Source organism: Triticum urartu, chromosome 2A, assembly GCF_056163025.1.
Source record: "Triticum urartu cultivar PI428250 chromosome 2A, HENAU_Tu73, whole genome shotgun sequence".
Taxonomy (NCBI): domain Eukaryota; kingdom Viridiplantae; phylum Streptophyta; class Magnoliopsida; order Poales; family Poaceae; genus Triticum; species Triticum urartu.
The window spans coordinates 46,784,420-46,806,234 of record NC_141874.1 but is presented as its reverse complement, the minus strand read 5'-3'; the positions used below and the strand labels follow the sequence as shown (position 1 = coordinate 46,806,234).

General features: G+C 48.8%; 2 protein-coding genes and 1 pseudogene across 2 annotated transcripts; 2 read left to right on the top strand and 1 right to left on the bottom strand.

The window, feature by feature from the left end:
• The first annotated feature begins 3,165 nt into the window (after positions 1-3,165).
• Positions 3,166-8,944, top strand: LOC125535427 (uncharacterized). Its single transcript, XM_048698481.2, has 9 exons — positions 3,166-3,496; positions 3,776-4,004; positions 4,395-4,520; positions 4,593-4,667; positions 5,083-5,208; positions 5,306-5,404; positions 5,500-5,646; positions 5,989-6,097; positions 7,945-8,944. The coding sequence occupies exons 1-9, from the start codon at positions 3,291-3,293 to the stop codon at positions 8,670-8,672; spliced, it is 1,845 nt and encodes a 614-aa protein (XP_048554438.2). The 5' UTR covers positions 3,166-3,290; the 3' UTR covers positions 8,673-8,944.
• A 2,006-nt stretch (positions 8,945-10,950) lies between these two features.
• On the top strand, positions 10,951-12,714 carry LOC147983546 (FBD-associated F-box protein At5g38590-like; annotated as a pseudogene).
• A 2,085-nt stretch (positions 12,715-14,799) lies between these two features.
• On the bottom strand, positions 14,800-19,152 carry LOC147983545 (uncharacterized). Its single transcript, XM_087540764.1, has 6 exons — positions 18,028-19,152; positions 17,091-17,863; positions 16,705-17,005; positions 15,945-16,009; positions 15,676-15,850; positions 14,800-14,877 (listed from the first exon to the last, which is right to left on the bottom strand). Exons 1-6 carry the CDS (start codon positions 19,150-19,152, stop codon positions 14,800-14,802), a joined length of 2,517 nt encoding a protein of 838 aa, XP_087396890.1.
• Positions 19,153-21,815: the final 2,663 nt, after the last annotated feature.

Below are 21,815 nucleotides of genomic sequence, written 5' to 3'. Positions count from 1 at the left end.
AAAAAAAGGAATACCAACCATGGTGGTAAAATTATGATGAGGACAATTATCAAGTAGAGTATACTACCTTCGATAGACTTTAATAATACTATCAGATGGCTTTTGTTTCAAATAACAGATAATGCGCCCCGCTCCATAAGATCTCTTTTCTGGATAAAAGTGGGTCCAAAATACAGTAGATATTTTTTCCAAGTGTGAAAAGTACATGTGGTATCTGGTATGAGTTAATAGCCAAGTTTTTTTTGCTTTGGTGGCCAAAATGTCTGACCAAAAAAGCTCGAGTTTCATCTCATCATAAGTAAAGCCATTTTAATTTAAATGTCTCGCATATCTTATCAAATGGCTACATATATGTTGATACAGATCTTTTATACCACCATTTGTAAATTGCCTGCAACATAGGCACTAGACTCAGATTAATTTCATAAGTTACTCCATTGGTCTCAGGCTTAAGGATGTGAAAATTTCCTGTATAGGTGGTCCCGAGAGCTTCAATGCAGTGAGTTGATACATATTTCAAGCTTAGTGGTTACGTAGAACCTGCAAAATTTTAGTACAGAGTATATAATAAACCAAAACTTGAAACAAAAACCAAAGATGCTTACTCCCCATGCCAGAAAAATAGCTTTATGTCTTAAAGAGTGCATAGGGTATAGTTGTACTTGTTTTGAAGTAACAGTGTAGAACCCATGTAGAGATGAGGAAAGAGTCTTTTGCCCCTTATAGAGGTCTATCGTAATCCACCTGTAAGTTATTTTAGATCTCAAGCAAAAGCGATGCCAAGGTGAAAATATTCCAATCATATGTGTGCGTGTGCATGTGCGTGTGCGTGTGCGTGTGCACGTGTGCATGTGCATGTGTGTGTGTGTGTGTGTGTGTGTGAAAGCAAGAATTAAAGAAAGCCCTCACGCAGCCGCCTCATGCCCCAAAAAATACTAGGGTTCCTCTACCTCCCGTCCGCGCCGCCGCCGATCCGTCTCATCTCCGGTGGCCTTAGAGTCATGGCGCCGCGGTGGATCTTGGCCCTTGCCGGCAAGAGGGCTCCGTTTTTAAATATTGGTTTGAGTTATCTTAGGGTTTGTGTCTTGCTCAGGAAGAAAAAACGACGGCGGCTTCCTGAAAATGAAATAAGGTTATCCCCGCCTAGTTCCCGTCCCAGTGGTGAGTCTAGTATTGTCGGTGTTCTAGTCATACTTCGTCTATGTGCGTGTCTCTTTAGGTTGGATTCTTTCGATCTACACTACTCTTCAAGGCGGCAGTTGTTGTTCTGGTATGTGCTGGTCCTGTGGGGCCTTAGCAAGCTGATTTCCCGACTGTCTACTACAAAAGTTCTGCCCGACTCCCGTTAGGGAGGGGCGATGACGGCGGTGCGCCTTCGGCTCGCTTTAGTGCTTATAGTCGTTGCTAGGTGGTCTAGAATCTAGATTTAATTTATTTATTTATGGTGTATGTTGTACTGCCATGATTGAAGATAAATATATTGAAAGTTTTTTTGCAGAAAAAAAAGAAAGCAAGAATTGAAGTGCGCAAGAATAACGACTAAGAAGAAGAGAGTAATGGAAAAGATGAAAACTGCAGCAGGCTAAAGGCGTTCTCAGGTTGTTTGAATTCACCAATAGTATTTATTATATTTAATCATGTCAAAACAATTCCTATATATAATCCATGTTATATGTGAATTGTGCGGGTGGAGCCAATAATAAGATACGTGCATACTGCAACAACTTCGTATATCACCGTCCCTCCAATACCTATCTATGGAGTACAACAAACAGTGATTAAGGGCAGCCCTATGTGGACGTAAAATAAAACACACATGTTACTTTTATTCACTTACCATTTATCCTCTAAGGAGAGATATCGTTGTTGTATCTCTAAGCCTGCATCACAAAGATAACAATATCCTTCAAGTCCCAATGGGCTAAATATTGTGCAGTCGACGTTCGCACGGTATCATGAAAAACATTAACATAATCATATAGCAAAGATCGTATATCTTATCGGCGTTCAACTCATGTAAATACTAGGATTCCCTTTTAACCCTCAAAAGGTTGTGATGACGTCCAATCAACATATTTCCACATCAAAATATTTGTTTTGCATTTGGTACTCAAAACCACTCGCTTCTTTGAGTATCATCGCAAAATCAAGCAAAAAAGGCGGTAAAGTGTTGAAAATCCTATGAATAATATTAAAAAAATGATAAGCAAAATGTCACACAAAATGCACTCATCAAACTCCCTGAAAGGCCACCTACTGGTGAAGACTCCTTTTGGAATACAAAACCACAATCTCTTAGGATTTGGAGATCAAACTATCCTACTTTTGTCATCTATTCCCCATCAAAGTGTTGGACCCATGAGACCTCTTGTGTTGACCTTTGTTTACGATATATGTATGTTGGCTTGTGGATTTCCTCTTTTGTTCTCCTTGTGGTTCTTGATTCCCTTGTGTTTCCCCCATTTCTTCGTGTTCATCCTCGAGCTTACCTCCAATTCATGATCAGGCCACACCCTTATAGTTCACCCCATATCACAAGTTTCATCGGGCTTTGGGCTAATGAGAAGCGTGGGGCTCAACAAGCATTTTTTGAGCGTGTTCAAGGCATATCGGGTCTCATCCGTCTATTTATTTAGATTTGTTGACGCTCTAGAGGGTCTTAAAGAAATGAAGTAATTTCTTGGCGGAGCGGGAAATCAGGGCATCCATCCTCTCAGCTAGGCGTTATACGTCTTTGATGGAGCTTGGGGGGACCCATTTCGAGATGGTGTGGATCCTCTTCGATCTCACATTGGGTACTCATCGGGGTTCTCTTTTTTAAAAGAAAGGTCTCATTTATACTCACATAACACAAGAAGTTACATTGCACAGGGCTTCTCTTTGAAGCAATCCAAGAGACGACACACCAAGAAAATTTACAGGAAACCGCCCAAAAAGAAATTTTATAAAACAGTCCCTCTAGGGCCATAAAGTGTACCCTTGCAAAAACCGCTTGCTTTCCGTGGCCGGCCGCATGCGCCTCACGTGCCACCCCTTGCGCGCAGACCCCGTCCATCTGTCACGTCACGTTTCCTGCCGCGGTAACGGCAAGGCCAGGTGGCGGGCCCGATCAGTCATCGAGGGGCCCACACGCCACGCCCACCTAGACACCTGCTCCCTGCCCCCAGCCTCCACTTGCGGAACACTCTGCTCTCCCCAGCGCGCTGCCGGCCACCAGCCGATCCCTCCCACCTCGCCGTCCCTCGCGCCGCGGGCCGGTGGCCGGCGACGGCGAGCGAGCCCTGCCGCCAATGGCCACCCCCTCCGGCGCCGCGGCCTCCGGCTCGGGCCCTCGCCGCTCCGCGCGGGCACGTGCGCGCCGCCAGCGGCCGGACGACGAGGCGCCGCCCGCCCCGGCCCCCGTCGCCCCTCCGCCCGACGCCGGCGGCCCCTCCTCCTCCCCTCCTTCGCGGAGAAGGCGCGGGGCTTCTCCCTCCCGCCGGTCCGTTCGCGCCAGGTTCGCCCCTGCTTACTCTGTCCTGCATGAACTGTGAGTTCGTCATGTGCTGAAATTCATGACGTTGGTGCCATGGTCTATATGGGCTTGCGATTCCTAGCTAATTGGAGTAGATTGCTTAGTCTATTTGACAAGATTGCTTTCATATGGTTTGTTAATTATTATATCAACAAAATTATATTTGTTCTGTTAAACTGTGTTTCATGTTTTGTGGTACTCATTTGTCAGCAACTCTGTCTAATTTAGCATCCATGCCACTATTTGCTGCTTCTCCCACAGAGAGAAGGAAGACCCGGAGCCACCAGTGGCGGCCTTGGATGACGATGAAGCGAAGAATCGAATGGAGGAAGACGAGCTGAAGAAACAGGGGAAGGAGATTGTGGAGGCAGAGGGACCAGAGGAGGTTGAATTTGATGAAAATGCAGAGGCCTTGAAGGAGGCACCGTTCTGGCTCCCCGATGGTTGGATCATAAATGTTCGCCATGGTGATGGCGGCTCGATCTACCGGGTACTCCCCTACTCTGTTTGTATGCCGAACTTTATTTGTGTGATTCCGAATCTATTATCATGCTTCTATGCCGAGTCTATTATTGTGACCATGTTGATGTTGGGCTGAGATGCGGTACCTATCTTGTGTAAACTAGAGGGGACTCCCCTACCAAAATGCAGTTGAAAATTTTCTTTAAAATGGTACACTGGACTAAACAGAGTTATTAAAAAAGAAAAAGAAATTCCTTATGAATTAGCCAAGTACATGCCAAGAGCAAAAACGAAGCAACTGAGTGCAAAAAGCAGCTCCTCGCAGACATACATGCGCCTAAAGAGAAAGAGAACAAGAAGCAGAAGACAATAGAGGTCACAAATAAATGTTTGTCGCTTTCTCGTTGTTTTATTGCAGTATTACACTTCGCCAGTGTCAGAGTACACATTCTCGACGGAGATGGAGGCACTAGATTATTTGTTCTCAGAGATGGACGAGCGCATATTGGAGTCGGAGGCATGCGCTGAGGACAACGAGCTTCATGTGAGTGAGATTTTTCAATGTCATCATGTGTTGATTACGTTTGAGATGTGATTCCTTGAATGTTGCATACAGAAAATGCATTCATGGCTTCCGGACGGTTGGGTGGTTGAGGTCAGAGCTGGGACGATGCAGGACAAAATGTACAAGGTTGATTTCAACTTGCTTACACATACATTTGGCATATGCTAGTTTTTGGCTTGTCGTTTTCTCGAAAAAACTGGCAACTCAGATTTGTCCATATGTGCTGGGAGGTTAGTGCAGCTACACACATAAGAGATCAAAAAAGTATGACAGACTTGTTCAGGTGTATCTGAAAAGAACAATGTATTATTTCTAAGTTACTACTGTTCCGTGCTTGCTTCTAGAATGGCTCTATGTATTTTTTTTTCTTGTTTAATAGAATACATTGCCTGTATAGAGATAAAATATTTTAATTCCATTGGGTAGAGCTAGAGAGTGGGTGAACGTAATAAATAAACAATGTTAATTTGGTAGTCATATTTTGTAGCAGTGCCTCAAGAGAGTAGCCATCATTTTTACCATGACTGGATGTCTTTTGTAGTTTTACGTTCATCTGCCTACTGGAATGCGATTCTTCTCAAAAGAAGATGTATTGCGCTATGTGAATGAAGGGAAGATTTCTGAATGTGATGTGAAGGGGCTGTGTGACACCATCTCTGAAGATAATGTATGACTATTGCTGGAACTGTTCTCCTATTTGAACAACACAATATCTATAAAAAGTTGTAACTATTTTCAGAACTAAGCTTTGGACCTATTTGCAGATACTTGCACAGGTGGAATTCAATCCAGACGGGCTACCGAAAGGATGGGTGAAAGAATTGGTATTTAGAAAGTGCAACGATGGAATTAGAAAAGACCCGGTACATTACAACAGACCATCTTCCTATTCCTTTAAAATTCATTGATGGAATTGATTTCATTTTGTTATTTAATCATTGATTATTTGATTGTGCAGTACTATACTGATCCTGTCAGTCATCTTCTATTCCGAACACTGAAATCTGTAATAAGCTACCTTCAGACGGGAGAAATAAGTAGACATGCCTATCTTCCAAGAAGAAGTGTCACAGACATTTACTCTTTCGATGGGTGTGCAGATCTGGTAATTGTTATGAATAGAATTTTTATCCATTACTAGGCCTATGAGCCATTATATTTAGCATTATGCAGGAAACCCCTAAAAACGGGGGAAAGTTCGCAGCTAATATATGTCATCCATGATAGGAAGGTTTTACTGCTTTGACTGACACGTCTATTTTTATATACCTGTAATTAATAATATTGACTATACAAGGTCCAAAAATTATATTGACCATACTGAGGCTTGTTTCTACTAAAATGATCCTGTGTCATTGCTATTGGATGTACATGCACCTTCATCGTAATTTAGAAGTGTTCAGATCTTCTTTGAGTTATACTTGACAGATGTTTTCTTAACTACCAGCCTCGAAAAATGCTGAAGCGATTGAAAGTACCAGGGAAGAAAAAACAAAAATCTGTGCAATCGTTGGTCTTCGAAAAGAAATTACCTGATGACCAGACGTCGAATCGCTGTAAGTTCCTGCAGTTACTGGTTACATGGTGTTCTCAGAGTATAGTTCCTACTGTTACTGGTCAGGTGATATTTTGATAGCTATATAAGGCACAGTTATACTACTTTTTGTTGAACTCTATTTTGATAGTTTGATTACTACTTTTTGTTACTGGTTACATACTTATTTTCTTATTGAGTAGTCCTCAAGTTACTGCATATGAAATGTTTGGTCTGATCTTTGTTGTATTGAATGTTAATTAACTTTTTATGACACTAGCCTACTATATGCCCCTGCTTATTTCTGACATTAATATGTTGTTGATATGCTATGGGGGATGAAATCAGCAAGCGAGGATTGTAGTATAACTGGACTTTATCTCTGGTAGTTCAGTCAAACGCTCAAACTCCTTATCTATTAATACTAATATGCAGAATACAACAAGAATATTGTACTGGTAATTTTATATTTCATAATGTTATTAGAGTAGATATATTTTTATAGTACTCTTGCATGCCATGCACAATGGAGATTTCAGGAGTCAAGGAACATGCCCAGGTAATATATTCATAGAGTACATGAGATGTGTCAGGGAGTTGAATTTGTGCTTGGGAGGTGTTAAAAAGGTATGGGGCCTGGCTATAGTGACTCTAATTGGGTCAGTTGTGAAGATGATAGAAGATCAACGGCTATTATGTGTTTTTGGGAGGAAATTTGGTGTCATGGAGAAGCAGGAAACAGACAGTTGTGTTAGATCAACAACGGAAGCTTAGTATAGAGCTTTATCTCAAGGGTTTAGTGAGATGCTATGGGTGAAGAACCTATCGAGCGAGTTGAAACTTCTGAGGAAGTGACCCTTGAGAGTGTTGTGTGACAACCAGTTAGCTATAAAGCGTTGGCAATAACCCAGTTTAACGTGATAGGACAAACCATGTGAAAATTTATTGCTTCTTCACTAAAGAGAAACTTGATGATGGGATCATCAGCCTTACTCATGTCAGTTCTGGGCAGCAGGTTGCAGTTTGCTTGACAAAGCTACTAGTAGCAGAGGATTATATCTTGGCATATGGCAAGAGGGGTTGATTTTTATTTATTTATTTTAGCAGAGCAAGAGTGGTTGATAGATATCTACCACCCATCTTGAGGGGAAGTCTTGAACCGGTATTGGGCCTGACCCATCTCCACTTCAACCCATAGGGCCCAGTCCATGTCACTGACCTAGATCAGGAGGTGCTGGTCGCTGTCTGAGTAGAGGCCCCGCCCAACACCTACACACGAAACTGGTCCGCTTGAACTGAAAATCCTGGTGGTTATTTGGTAGCTCCCGGCAAGGGTATTGACATTTTGTACTCTCTCCCATTTGGCGTTCTACTTGCTACTATAAATGCTGGAAACATTTGAATGAAATTGAAAAAGATCTGCACGTTGGTCAAAATCTGCACATCATGTCCATGTCCCAGGAATGAAAGTTAAACTCTGCATATCAAATTCTGTTGTTTAATATTAGAATCTTGTGAGAGATGTTTTGGTTTAAATTGTTGTAGAGAAGACATTGGAAGTACACAGGCTACAATGTTTACAATCTTTTGATATAGTATCTGGAGAATGTTCTACAGCAGTTCCTCTGCTTCATGTTCTGTTTGGCCTCAGTCTGTATAATAGTTACCTAATTTATGAACCTTTGTTGTACAGTTACTGAATCTTAAATTTGGACAACCAAAGTATATATGTCAAACCTGACAGCGGTCGATACAAGCAAACTTTCGAACCAATATGCACTTTATACATTACTTTGATTATAGCTCAATATGACGCGTTGTGTGTTTCCTCTTTATTGCGCCTAATGATTTTACCTTACCATGTTGCAGCTCATGGTGGCACCTCCGCTAGCATGAATCCTCGGTCTGACACAAAAGAAAAGAGGGTCAATGCCGTACAAGCTAAAGGCAAAGAACCAATTAGTTCAGAGACTACCAAGCAAGGCAAAGAACCAATTAGTTCAGAGACTACCAAGCAAGGCAAAGAACCAATTAGTTCAAAGACTACGAAGCAAGGCAAAGAACCAATTAGTTCAGAGACTACCAAACAAGGTAAAGAACCAATTAGTTCAAAGACTACCAAGCAAGGCAAAGAACCAATTAGTTCAGAGACTAACAATCAAGGCAAAGAACCAACTAGTTCAGAGACTACCAAGCGTCCAAGGGGCAGGCCGCGGAAAATACCAAAGCAGACGAATGAAACAACTTCAGATTGCGCAAAGAGTTCAGACAAGGAGACAACACATATCGAAATTGCTTCAGACAAGGAGCCGAAAAAGGAATTGGATACTGAAACTGGAGAGAACATGTCAAAGGAAGACGCCCCTGAGGATAATGAGATGGAGAAGCATGGTATGGCAACCCAAGAAGTGGACAAGGAGAGCGACCTTGCAAGGACCCTTTCGTCACTGAGGAGGGGAAGCACGAATCCGGCGACTGACCCGGCAATGCGCGAGCGAGAAAATGGCGATCCGGCTGAAGCTAGTGCAAAGTCAACATCCTCCGCGGTCAAGAAATTTTACATGAGAAGAAATAGCAGCCAGAGCTTCAAAAAATAATGTAAAGCAGATGCAGATCACCTGTGACTTGATTGTTGAGAGGTAGTAGTACTGAGTTGTACTGTAGATGAACCAGATAATAAAAAGGTGCAAGAGATGCACGCCAGTTTGTGTGTACCTGAATAAACGTTGGTTTATGCAATGTGGCTTGACATTTGTGTTAATTTATTTGGTGTGTACGTAGCAAATGGACGAAGATCATTGTACTGATGCAACACATGATGCCTCCTGTAAGCAATGAATATCATCGAGGTCAGACACTATATCTGTCATTATGAAACTGTATATATATATATATTTGCAGATCGATTTAGTTGAAGTTAAGCTGTTTTCGATGGAGCGGTCAGAAACTATATCTGTCATTATTTAAGTGTGTATATATATTTGCAGGTTGAGAAAACACACAGCGAATCCAATTTTGAATCAAATGCAAAAAAAAAATGATACACAACAAAACATTATGATAATTTACTCCCATAAAACAGAACAAACGTGAAAAACATAGATCGAAAGGGATTTACTAAGCATATTTGCCTCTTTTTGGTGGTCTGGTTCTGACCCCCACGTCGCCCTCCTCTGCCGACACGGGGGGCGACTCCCAGCGACACCCACCGCCCTCCCCTTCTCCTCCCTCGTCGCGCCGCCGGCAAAGCTCGGGCGGGTTTCAGTGATGGCAGTGGTGGGGCGTTTCCCCTAGGTCTCTTCTTCCCTCTCGTCTTGGGAGCATCTAGCGGCCGGAGGAGGGCCGCGGGAGCTTCGATCTGGACTTGCGGGCGCGGCGACCTAGGGGTGCGGGGCTCCGTGGCAGGCGCTGGCCGGGGGCTGGCGGTGCTTGGATGCTCTGGTGCGTGGCTAGATGCTGCGGTGGAGGTTGATTCCTCTTCCCAGATCTGGTCGGGGCCTGGTCGCGGCCGGCGGCGTCCCGGTTCGATGCGCATCGCACGCGGGGGCAGGACTCGGCGGCCAGCGAGGGCTGGATCCCGAGGCGGCGGCCCCGGGACGGCGGAGGATGTGTCGGCGGCTGTGGACTCACGATGGGCGATGCGGCGGCCGCGGTGTTGGACGATCCGTGCACAAGAAACTTGATGGAGGCCATTGAAATAGATCTGGGTGAAGACCTGCTCACGGCTGCTGCCGAGGCCGGCGATGACGGCACTATTCGGTGTCGTTTCCTTGTTGAAGGCATCGCCGTTGAGACGTTCCAGGCCACTATTTGCTACCTTCGGGGAAAACCCTAAATCAGTAGATCGGATGACGGCGGCATTATTGTGTCGTTTTCCTCTTGTGGCGTCACTCTTGGAGGTGTGCACGGACTTGAGGGACCAGTGAACGGATTATTTGGTGGAGCAGTGCTTCATCCTACACATTAATGGTGGCGTATCTCGGCGGCGTGGCGCAGTGGAGACTCGGCGTCCGATGTGTGTTGAGGGACTCGCGCAGGAGGGTGACGTTGTCTGGCGTCATGGTGGTGTCGATGGCAGAGAGGCCGGGCAAGGTGGATGCAGCAGTACAACACTGAAGATGGATTGGTGGCAGGTGGCCGCGGCGGCCTCATACCCGGCAGGCGTCCTGGTTGAGAAGTGCGCCGGACTGGTGGGTGCCTCATACCCGGCTAGCGTCCTGGTTGAGACCTCAGGTCTTAAATGTTACTCCCTCCGTCCCATAATATAAAAACGTTTTTGACACTAGTATAGTACCAAAAACGTTCTTATATTATGGAACGGAGGGAGTAGATTTGGCTGCGAGGTCTGTTTGGTATTAGACCTAAACTATCAGCATCCCTTTATCAACTGGATAGGAGTAGCGACAGATGTTGCCTAGACGATGGCTTTAGTCTTACTGTTGTATCACTTTGTAATGTCTTATGTGAATAATTAATAAAGTGGCTACATGCATCATCCAGATGCAGAGGTTGGGGGTCCTCCTCCTTCTCTAAATTTTTTTGCCTTTTTTTGGTTATGATCAGGATTGTGATTCGGCGCGGATATGATCCGTCGCGTTGTGTGTATCAGCGTTACATTGAATTTGAATTTATTGACGGACATATATATGTTATCGTTGGATGGCATCCTTCTATATCCATGTCCGTAGACTGATTACGTGGAAGAAGAAAAATTATGGGTAGCTATTGAAGATGCGAGTGGTCGGCCATATACCAAATTAATCGGAACCGACCTAGGATCATAAGGAACCGCACTTTTTTTAACAAAAGGAACCATACTTGTACGTAGATTCTCACGAGATCGATCTACAAACCCACAAGACCCGCGAGATATATATGCTACCAACAAACCCCACCAAGGAGGCCGCCCGCGCAGCCGCGCTCGCCAGGAGCTGGCGCCACAAGTTCGCCCACGTCCACGCCATCTCCTTCGTGGAGCACGTCGCCCGCTATGGCCCAAGCGAGGACGACTACACCTTCTTCGTGGACTCCGTGGAGCGCCGGAGCAAGAACGGGCCGCTCCTCGACAACATCAACGCGGCGCTTCTCTGCGCCGGCGATCGCAACGCGGCGCCGCGTGCCTTCCGCGTCCAGTTCGGCTGCTACGACAACTGGGACAAGGCCATGGTGAGCCAGTGGCTCACCCACCTGCTGCGCCGGACCCCGCCGGAGCTCCACCTCGACCTCCGCCTCCAGATCACCGTCATCGGCGAGCATCAGGTTGGCGCCCGCGACAGGGCGGACCACGGCTGCACCGCGCACAGCCCCTACGATGCGGATCCGTTCATGCTGCCGGCAAGGCTCTTCTCTCCTGCGTCGCCCTACGGACGCTCTGCCTCGGCGGCTGCGCTCTGGATCCGCCGGAGGTCACCCGCCTGCCTCTCCTCGAGACGTTGCTCCTGAGCAGCATCAACGGCCGGGACTGCGGCGCAAGCATCCAGCGGCTCATCTCCTGCTGCCCGCGCCTCGTCGACCTCACGCCGGAGAGGTGCGGGTACACAACGCCCTATCTTGGCGGTAGTTACACCATCACCGTCCTCGACAAGCACCTCCGTAGACTCTCCCTACGGTGCTGCCACAATCTCGTAAAGGTGACCGTCGACGCGTCGGAGCTGAGGGAGTTCGAATACAGGGGTGCCGTGCCGGCGGAGGCATTCCTAAGCCTGCAGGGCGCCCACAACATCTCCTCATGCCACATCCTCGGCTTCTGCGGCAATAGGGTTTACGGCGGAGATTCGCCCAGGTTGATCAGAATGTTCCTCGAGCAGTTCACGGGCACGAGGCATTTACATATAGTGTCTACACATCTCGGTTCAGACATGGGATTCACCTTGTTTCCGAGCCTCACGAACCTTGAGCTGACAGGATGCCTTCATCCAAGAGATTGGATTTTCAAGTCCCGGGTGTCCCGACACCCCATTATCGAAGCCGTTCACGTCAGTTTCAGTACTTTTTGAGATCTGCACCACCGCCTGCAACTCTCCTGTGATTTGCAAAACCCAAAAAGTAAGCCGCATATGCACTGTTGATTTCAGATTCCTCTGACACAGCTGCATCTAGGGCTTCTAGCCATCTAGCCTATCACGGTGCTGTCACGTCGACCTACTGACGGACACTGTTCTGGTCTGTAAAACAACTGTTTAATTAACATGCAGACGTAAATGACCTGCTGTTGTCTAGTCCCAGCATGAATCTTTAAAAAACTGGACGCACTAGATAACAGGGTGTCCAAACACCCGTTTGCCATGGCACCTTTTCGTTCATCCAACCAGCGTCGAGGCGGTGACTAGGATACTGGAGCGGGTTCCAATCATTCAGATTTTGTCGCTGTTCATGCACCCTTATGAGATCAGGGATGAACTTACGGTTCCGGATGTTTTGATCCCGTGCTTGCGTGATTGATTGAGGGAGATCAACCTGGTGCACTACCAGGGCCACGAGGCACAGAGGTGTATGGCCAAGCTGCTGCTTTCTAATGCAATCGTTCTTGAGCGACTATATGTTGTCTTTCCAAGGGGACCACGTGAGTTGCAGATGAGATTGAAGAACGAAAACAAAGAATGGGTGGTGAACAAGTCAGCAGAGACGGTTTTCTTGTAAGGTTATGCTGCGTGGTTCTCATGGTGTTTTATTTATAAACATCCCCCCCCCCCCCACCCACTATGCAGAGGTGGCCGAGCTGTTGGCGTGTCGGAGCGCTCTAATCCTGGCTCAAGAACTACAAGTCCAGAAGGTGATCCTTGGAAGAGATTCTCAGGGGGCGGTGAGTAAGATCAAAAATGTGCAAAAGGATTTCTCAACTATGCGCAACTAGTTGAGGAGGACAAAGATTTACTAAAATCTTTTCAGGAGTTTAGGGTTGCTTGGGTGCGATGTTTGGCAAATAAAGTCGCACATGTCTTAGCTAGGGAAGGTTGTATTAGATCTCTATGTAAAACTTGGCTCCATGTATCTCCCGAGTGTGTCAACTCGGAGACCGCTACTGACGGAGTTATGAATTTTGAATAAAGTGACAACGATTTCCCCTCAAAAGAAGTAGGATAAAATAACAAGAAAAACAAAGAGAAAAGTCTAAAATAAACTTTGAATTCATAATCACTGTCTAAATTAAACCCTGACATTCAAATCTTTGAAATTGGCACCTTATACTTGCAAATCCCTGTCCATCCCAGCTGATTTGTGCTAAAGGTCCATTTGGCGCACCGGAAAAAGATGACCCCGAGCGGGATCATCACACACTACTCTCACTAACTGCATAGCCCCACATATTATACTCCTTTTCCTCTCTTTTTTGAGAAAAAAACATGCTTGTATTCATACTATCATTGACAGTACATAACCCACTCATACAAGCATGCCATACCCATAGACTAGAACAATGATAAGAGAAAAAAAGAAGCACCAACCTTGCAAAGAAAAGCAAACTCCCCAAGGCCATCACCGGTGAGAACCGGCCAACCTTGACCATACCACGCAACCTTTTTTTTTTTTGAGAAACACACCACGCAACCTTGACCATATCCACTAGCGAGCCGCTAGACCAGAGGCGGAGCACAAGAATTTTTTTTTGGACGTGCAGCCGCCACCAAAGGCTCGACGGCGTCTCCCACAACTCTACCCCTACTATTTACATACCAGACGCACAAATCCAAGGCCCCGACCCCGTTTTCCATCTCACTCCTGAAGATCGAACAACCCCTGCCCTGAGCCTCATCTCCTACTCCCTCTGCTCTACCAGATTCAACCCTTCCCGTGTAGTGGTCGCTCCCAAGATGCTCCTCTATGTATTTCCCTACCCCATGGGTGTCACCGATGTGCTCCTTCTCGAGCTAAATCTGTCGTAGGAACATTTGTTTGTGTACTCCCCAAAAAGGAACATGAAGAAGAGGAGCAGTCAGCGACCACAACAGGGCTGGATCTCGTGGAGGAAAGAGACAACGAGAGTAAGAGGGGGATGAATATGACACATGGGCTCCTATAGTCAGTGAGAGTAGTGTATGATCCCGCTCAGGGTCATCCTTTTCCTGGTGCGCCAAACGAGCATTTAGCATAAAACAACCGGGATTTGAAAGTACAGGGTGCCAATTTTAGTGAATTGAAGGTCAAGGTTTAATTTAGACTCTTATTACAAATTCAAGGTTTATTTTAGTTTTTTTTTCGAAAACAAATGGCCCTAGAGCAGAAGCCAGACGAAGACCCACTGATCGATCTCTCACGATATATGCCCCAAAGCGGGGCCTTCAAGGATGTGCCGTGTAGAAAACACAAAGTAAGAACTGTTGGAGACTTGCCCCACGGATTGTCACGCGTCGCAAAGTCACGATTCGTGTGGCGCATCTACTCCTGTGGCGTCGCCCAAAAAAGAAAAGGGCTGAGGAAATTTCAGGTAGGTAGTATCGTTTTAGGAGAGTTATAAGCCAGGTGAGGGCTAGCGTTTCCCATCAAATTTATCTATACACATTGTTTCTCGCAAGCAAATTCGGTGGCTGATGGTTTAGCTTAGCGAGACTGGACTTTCAGCTCCCAGGTGTAGGGGCACCCTCATGAACAGTAAATTCAAAACAATATAAAAAAAGTCAAAAAAATCTGAAACTTTGAGGGATGAAGTCTGATCAGACATTTAACGTTCATGCAAAGTTTTAGCATCAAAAAACATTTGTGGAGCCCTCACAAAAAAAAACAAAATCAGTGTTCAAAGTTATGTGTACTTTTGAGCAGTAATTTTGTTTTTTTCGATGAGGGCTCCTCGAGTGTTATTTCTGGCTGAAAATTTGCAAGAACATCAAATGTTTGATCATATTTGATCCCCCAAAATTTCAGATTTTTTCGATTTTTTTCATATTGTTTTGAAGTTACTGTTCATGAGGGTGTCCCTGCACCCGGGAGCTGTCACACCTTTCCCTTAGCGAAGAGACCAGACTTTCAGCTCCCGGGTGCAGGGGCACCCTCATGAACAGTAAATTCAAAACGATATGAAAAAAAAGTCAAAAAAATCTGAAACTTTGAGGGATGAAGTCTGATCAGACATTTAACGTTCATGCAAAGTTTTAGCATCAAAAAACATTTGTGGAGCCCTCACAAAAAAAACCAGACTAGATCGTCCCGGAGCGCGGCAGAGACCTCCGTAGGCTCGCTATACGGTGCTGCCACACCTTGGTCAGTGTGATCGTCGACGCTTCGGAGCTGAGGGAGTTCGAGTACAGGGGTGTCGTGCCCGCGGAGTCGCTCGTGACCCTCCACGGTGCGCACAAGATCTCTTCGTGCCACATCGGCTTCTGCGGCAAGAAGGTTCGCAATGGAGATTTTTCCCGGTTCAGAATGTTTTTTGAAGGGAGACCAGCAATGCTGGGCTTTTTCATTATGATAGGTAGGGAGCAATATGTACATAGACCAAGACGGTCATAAGGATGAAAAGGAAGAGAAAATTAAAAGGAGAAGAAAAGAGGACAGCACAGGCGAAAATCTCTCAGCCTGGGTCCCCGAAGGGCGACAGCAGGCAGGATGCACCCCCAGTCTCCACAATTCCAAATCTCCTCGAATCTCCCTCATTGTGGTTTCCACCATTGAGATTTTGTTGTTGAAGATTCTGTTGTTTCGCTCCAGCCATATCCTCCATGACACCAGGATCATCATTGATTTGATGCCTTTCTTTTGTGCAGTCGTCGTCTTGTTGATGATAGAAATCCACATCTCCTTTGAGCTTTCAGGGTTTTGCAATCCAGTAGGGTCGAGTGATCTGCATCCAGACTAGTCCGCAGCCTTTTGCCAGATCATCTTGGCATGTGGGCATTCCCAGAGGATGTGCAGCGAGGTCTCCAAGTTCCGCAGACACAGAGGAAAAAATAGTTGTTTGGCCAGCCTCGACGCTGTAGACGATCAGCACACCATAGCCTATCTAACATGAGCAACCAAATGAAAAAGTTGCAGCGGGGGGGGGGGGGGGGGAGCCCATGCCCGCCAGAACATGTCTTTGAAAGGAGAGGCCACCCTGCCAGCAAATTGCAGCTTGTAAGCAGCCGTAGCGGAGTAGATTCCAGATGTAGTTGTTTTCCAGGTGAGCGAGTCCACAGCGCCGGTGATGAGGCTTGCCTCTGCATGTCGGACTAATCGCCAGAGGCAGCGGAATTGCTGAAGGAAAACGTCGGTGAACGGTGGTTTTCTTATGTCTTGGATCCATCTGTGTCCGTGCAGCGCCTCCCTAACGGATCGGTCCTTTGCTCTAGATCGCTTGTACAACGCTGGGGCAATTTCTCGCAGAGGGAGTGGCCCTATCCATGTTGAGTCCCAGAACAGAGCAGTTTTGCCGTCGCCGATCCTGACATTTGTGGCAGCAGCAAAAAGGGCTCGGTCCCGCTCATCTCATGGTATGACCGAGCCAACCCAAGGTTCGGCCCAGGACAACCAAAGCCAACGAAGACGAAGCGCTCTAGCAAATTTCTGGAGGTCATGGATCCCAAGACCGCCCAGCTCCACTGGAGAGCAGACTTGGCGCCAACTGACCTTGCTCTTGCCACCCGTAAGGTTTTCTTCTTGTGCCCATAGGAACTTTCTGCAAATTTTATCTATGTCCTTGAGGAAGCTTGCGTTTACCTGGATTGCGGTGAGCACAAAGATAGGCATAGCTGTGAGCACCGAGCGCACGAGCGCGCGCCTGCCGGCTACGTTCATCAGTCTGCCCTTCCAGCTAGCCAACTTTGCCCTAATTCTGTCGTAGAAAAATTGCAGTTGCACCTTTTTGAGCCTACCTAAGGTGATTGGAAGACCAAGGTATGTGATCGGGAAGGCAACTCTTGCTCCAGCGAAGGCCTCCAGGACATGGTCGAGGTCGATTTCTTGGCATTGGATGGGGGCAACAGTTGACTTCTCAGGGTTCATCTGCAGTCCGGGTGGCCTGTCCAGAAAGGTGCATGATCTCCAGAAGGCAGGCAACATCCTCGCGTGTGGGGTTGGAGAAGAGAATGGCATCGTCAGCATACAGGCTTAGTCTCAATTTAGCACATCTACCAGGAAGGCGTGTAAGAAAACCAGAGGTTTGCGCAGCCTCGAGAACACGGTGGAGTGTGTCGATCGCCAAGATGAACAAAAACGGGGACATGGGGTCCCCCTGCCGCAGGCCCCGAAAGTGTTGAATTATTGGGCATGGGGATCCATTGAGGAGGACGACAGAGGTCGACGAGGCTAATAGAGCGGAGATCCAGTTGCACCACTTGAGCGGGAAACCTAGATTTTGCAGCAGCTCCAGTAGGTATTCCCACGAGATCGAGTCAAACGCCTTGGCTATGTCCAGTTTAAACAGCAGCATCTGCTTCTTTTTTCTATGGAAACTGCGGGCGGCGTTTCTAACAAAGAGGTAGCTGTCATGGATACACCTACTCTTTAAGAAGGCACTTTGTGCAGGAGATGTGATGTTTGCTATTCTAGGTGCAAGTCTAATGGACATGATCTTTGCAATGAGCTTTGCAAAAGAGTGCACCAAATTGATTGGTCTGAACTGCCCAATTTCGGCGGCCTCGGCAAGCTTGGCCAGGAGCACTACGTTTGCAGAGTTCAGGGTTCCTAAGTTTGAATAGTTCATATGGTAGAACTGATTTAGAGCATCAAGGAGGTCCTGCTTGATAGTAGCCCAGCAGCTTTGGTAGAACATCCCCGAGAACCCATCCGGACCCGGGGCGCGATCCGTCGGTGTTTGCTTGATTGCTTCCCAGACCTCCTCCTTGGAGAAAGGGAGATCCATTCCCTCATTGTCAATCTGCGGCAAATTTATCGCGTCCCAGTTGATTGTACAGGCGCGTGCGAGCTTCTGACCCATGATGCCCTAGAAGCGATCGTTGATCACCTTCTCCTTTTCCTTATGGTCCGTTACTCTGCAGTTCCCTTTCTTAAGAGATAGGATGAAGTTTTTCTCCATCTTGCGTTGATCTTGGCGTGGAAGAAAGCAGTGCTGGCGTCCCTCGCCCTAAGCCAATTGATGCGGGAGCTCTGTTTCTTTCTCGCCCATTCTATTGCAGCTAAGCCCAACAAACGCAGCTTCAGCTTCTTACGCAGCTCCCATTTTGCATCAGATAGGGTCCTGTTTTCCTGAGCGGTGTCAAGGTGCAGGATAATCTCTTGTGCCATGTGAAATTGGAGTTTTGCATCGCTAAACAGCCCTTTGCTCCACGTCCTCAAGGCGCTGGCCGTGCGCTTCAGCTTGACGTGCAGGGAGCGGATCTTGCAACTTGCCAGCACGGGCCTCGTCCAAGCATCAGAGACAGCCTCATGGAACCCCGGAAATTTTGACCAAAAATTCTCGAAGCGAAACCTCGCTCTGTCAGGAGGGGCGCATGCATTTGCCAGGACCAGGGGACAATGGTCAGAAACAGATGTAGAGGCAGCGTGCAGCAGGTGTTGAGGGAAAAGGGCATCCCACGCCGTGTTGCAGAACACACGATCAAGGGCAACAAGGGTGGGAGTCTGCTGGTCATTACTCCAGGTATAACTTCTGTTCTTCCTTCTAATCTCAAACAACTCAGCTCTGTTGAGCGCAGCTCTGAACTTTCCCATGAGACGTCGGTTTAGATTTAGGTTGTTTTTATCCCTAGCTTCATAGATGAGGTTAAAGTCTCCAATGGCGAGCCAGGGGCGGCTGAAGACAGGCGCAGCAGAGCATAGCTCATCAAGGAAGGCCTCTTTGAGGTTGTCATCGGTTGGGCCGTAGACAGACGTGAGGCAGAATTCCTTATCCTCCGTCAGGGAATTGAAAGTAGCCGTCAGGGAGAACTGGGAGGCGATGCAGTTGCTAAGATGCACCAAAGTGCTATTCCAGAAAATGCTGATGCCTCCTCTAGAACCGTTGGCCGGCAGGTGACATACTTGGTCTAGAGTCACACCTCCAATTTCCTTAGATAGGGTATCAGTCCAGTTACTAATTTTCGTCTCTTGGAGACAGACAATGGATGGTTTCCAAGCAGCTAAGCTTTCATGGATAGCGTGACGTTTAGCAGGAAAATTCAGACCTCTAACGTTCCAGGATATGATAGTGCAGGTTGTGCTACTCATGGGGGATACTAGATTGCCAGCAGAGAAACATCACTAGAGAAGTAAAACAACAGGGTACACATGCCAAACTAGCAAGCAACATCAACGGCGGCCACCACCAGTAGCGCTCTACTGCCGTCGTCGATCTACAGCTCGTACCACCATCCTGTCGCTGAAGGGACAGACACACCAGCTCAACTAGCAGGCAGCGGCGAACGCGAGCGCCACCAATAGCCCTTGCTCCGCGTTGCCAGATTGCTGCGACTACCACTAACCCTGCCGAGTGGAAAAAGAAAAACAGTCCTAACTCTAACCGGCGCATCACCGGCCTCTGCTGGTTTACATGAGGTTTTGCTAACATGGAGCACTCATTCGGCGACTGTGGCCGGGCCACCAAGTCCTGCTGCTACACATAGAGCTGCATCGTCGAGGCGGGTGAGGAGCTCGAGGCCACGGATGTCCTCCTGGGAGAGTGGCTCCTTGAAACGCTGCACGAGCTTCTTCGCCGCGGATGCCGTCATCTTGTCGCCCGGTGCAAAGATGCCAAGGCCTTGGACGATCCTCAGGGAAGCGCGGTTTGCCACCGGGACGTCATTCTTTGCTCCTGCCTGGCGAGCACTTCTTCTGGAGGGGAGCATCTGCTTCTTTGGCTTCCCTGCATCCAGTGGTGGCACAGCTGGAGGGGCTATGATGGGTTGTGGGACGTTGGAGAAGAGGGCACGGGCGACCGCCTGCTTAGCTTGATCTTCCTGGGTGCTGCATTGCCCAATCTCGAGGCCATCCATTTGAGCAGTGACCAGGGGAAGGTTCACTGGCTCGACTATCATCGGAGTGGCGATCTTGGTCGTCTTCGGGGTGGGGCTTGGACGGCTGCGCAGAGGGGTGCGAGTGCGGCTGAGGATGGAAGGAAACCGCTGATCATCTATCATCTGCTTTGCGAGCTTTACCGTAGGCTTGGGGGAGAAGGACAGCGGCTATGCCAGAGCGGCTTCAATTGTGGCGTTCACCTCGAAAACCATACTGTCAGTCCAGCGGGGAGGGGTGATGGCGTCGCGCCTGTTGGAAAAGAAGCGGGCCACCGGGTCTTCAGGCTCATCGACGGGTGCAGGCGGTGTGGCAAACGGCGCTGGAGGGGCTGGCGGGGGGGGGGGGGAAGGAATCGGCACTGGAGGAGCTGGCTGGGGGGGCACCGCAACTGGTGCAGGCGCCGGGGGCAGCAGGGGGCGCGGCGGGGCGAGGAGCGGCTCCGGCATCTTGGCTTGAGCATCGACGTGGCGCCGCCTGTGACGCGGCCCCGGTGTGCGGCTGCGGTGACATTCGGCGCTGGGCGAGCGGGCAGTCGGGGCATCCCTGCTGGAGCACCCGAAACCCAGCAAGGCATCCTTCCAAGAGCAACGGCCCGAGCCACCCTCCCCGTCGTGGTCACCATGGCGGGTTGGAGTCGGCATGCCACGGCAGCCTGTGGAGGCCACACGTGGCTCCAACCTACCCCATTGCTGGTGACGCGGAGCCGAGGCAGGGTCTGGTGCCGGCGCAGGCGACGGGTGGTGCTCGCGGTTGTCCACGACGTTGAACTTCCAGTCGAGCGTGGCGATCTCCGGCATGGGGCGGCGATCGTCGTCATCGGAACCTGAGGATGGCAGGCCGCTCTGGTACGACTCAGGAGACCGCGGCTCGTGAGGTGTCCAATCCTCGACGCGGTCGATGTGGAAGAGCAGGGAACTGCGCTCCCCCTCAGGAGGCGGCGGGACGGCGCGGTTGGCCCTGAGCGGCGGCGAGTAGCCCAGCATCTCCATCATGCGGCCAGCCCCCTCCTCGAAGCTTGACATGCAGTGGCGGGTGGGGATGTCCATGAGGTTCCGCACCCACACCCAGCAGGCGAACGTGCACGTGTCCCGGCGCTCGAAGGTGTGGCTGTCGAGCCGGTCGATGATGCAGAACTTGCCTAGAACCTCTTTGGCCCCCTCCAGGGTCCACATGTCGAGGGGGAGGTGCTCGATGACGACACGGGCATGCAGCATCCAAGCTTGGCAAGGAAGGAGACGCCCTCGACATTGATGTTGTTGTAGCACAGCGCGGCATCGCGGTGGGCCGGGTCCTCGAAGTGGATGAGGAAATCTTCTGGGTGGTGGCGCGTGATCCGCAGCAGATGCGGACTGATGCGCAGCTGCGCTTCGAGGGTGCAACCCACCATCATCGGGTTGATGGCGTGGAAGTTGTCTGTGGCCGTGAGCAGCACAGCGTGGTTCTTGAGAATGAAGCGCTGGTGCTCCATGGCCCGCGTGCGGACGACCACACGGTGACTGTGGCGCTAATGGCGCGGCGGGGAAGCAGGGACGAAAGTGGCCGCCATGAGCTGTTGTGGCAGGGACAACAGTGGAGGGGGAGGTAGCACTGGGGCCTCGGTCGACGGGGGGAAGACGAGCCGGTCATGGACGGGCGCCCTGCCTGGCGGCGGGGCCGGGCCGGAGTGAGCAGCCGCGCTAGGCATCACCGGCTTCAGATTGTTTTGGGGGCACTGACGGGATTGGTGGTCGGGGAGTCTGCAGGTGAGGCAATGTGTTGTCCCATGGCAATCTTTGCGGCGGTGTAAAGGGCTGAGGCAACGAAGACACAGGCCCTTGAAGCACCTTAAGAAGGCCTGCCGGGCGGCAGCTTGAATAATGGAGCGGCGACGGACATCA

Coding starts and splice junctions, on each gene's coding strand:
- LOC125535427 (XM_048698481.2), top strand. CDS start 3,291: ATGGCCACCCCCTCCGGCGCCGCGGCCTCCGGCTCGGGCCCTCGCCGC. Junction 5,209..5,305: donor ACACCATCTCTGAAGATAAT/GTATGACTATTG, acceptor ACCTATTTGCAG/ATACTTGCACAGGTGGAATT. Junction 5,405..5,499: donor ATGGAATTAGAAAAGACCCG/GTACATTACAAC, acceptor TTGATTGTGCAG/TACTATACTGATCCTGTCAG.
- LOC147983545 (XM_087540764.1), bottom strand. CDS start 19,152: ATGAGTAGCACAACCTGCACTATCATATCCTGGAACGTTAGAGGTCTG. Junction 17,864..18,027: donor TCTTCCACGCCAAGATCAAC/GCAAGATGGAGA, acceptor AATTTGCCGCAG/ATTGACAATGAGGGAATGGA. Junction 17,006..17,090: donor GCTAAATTGAGACTAAGCCT/GTATGCTGACGA, acceptor CTTTCTGGACAG/GCCACCCGGACTGCAGATGA.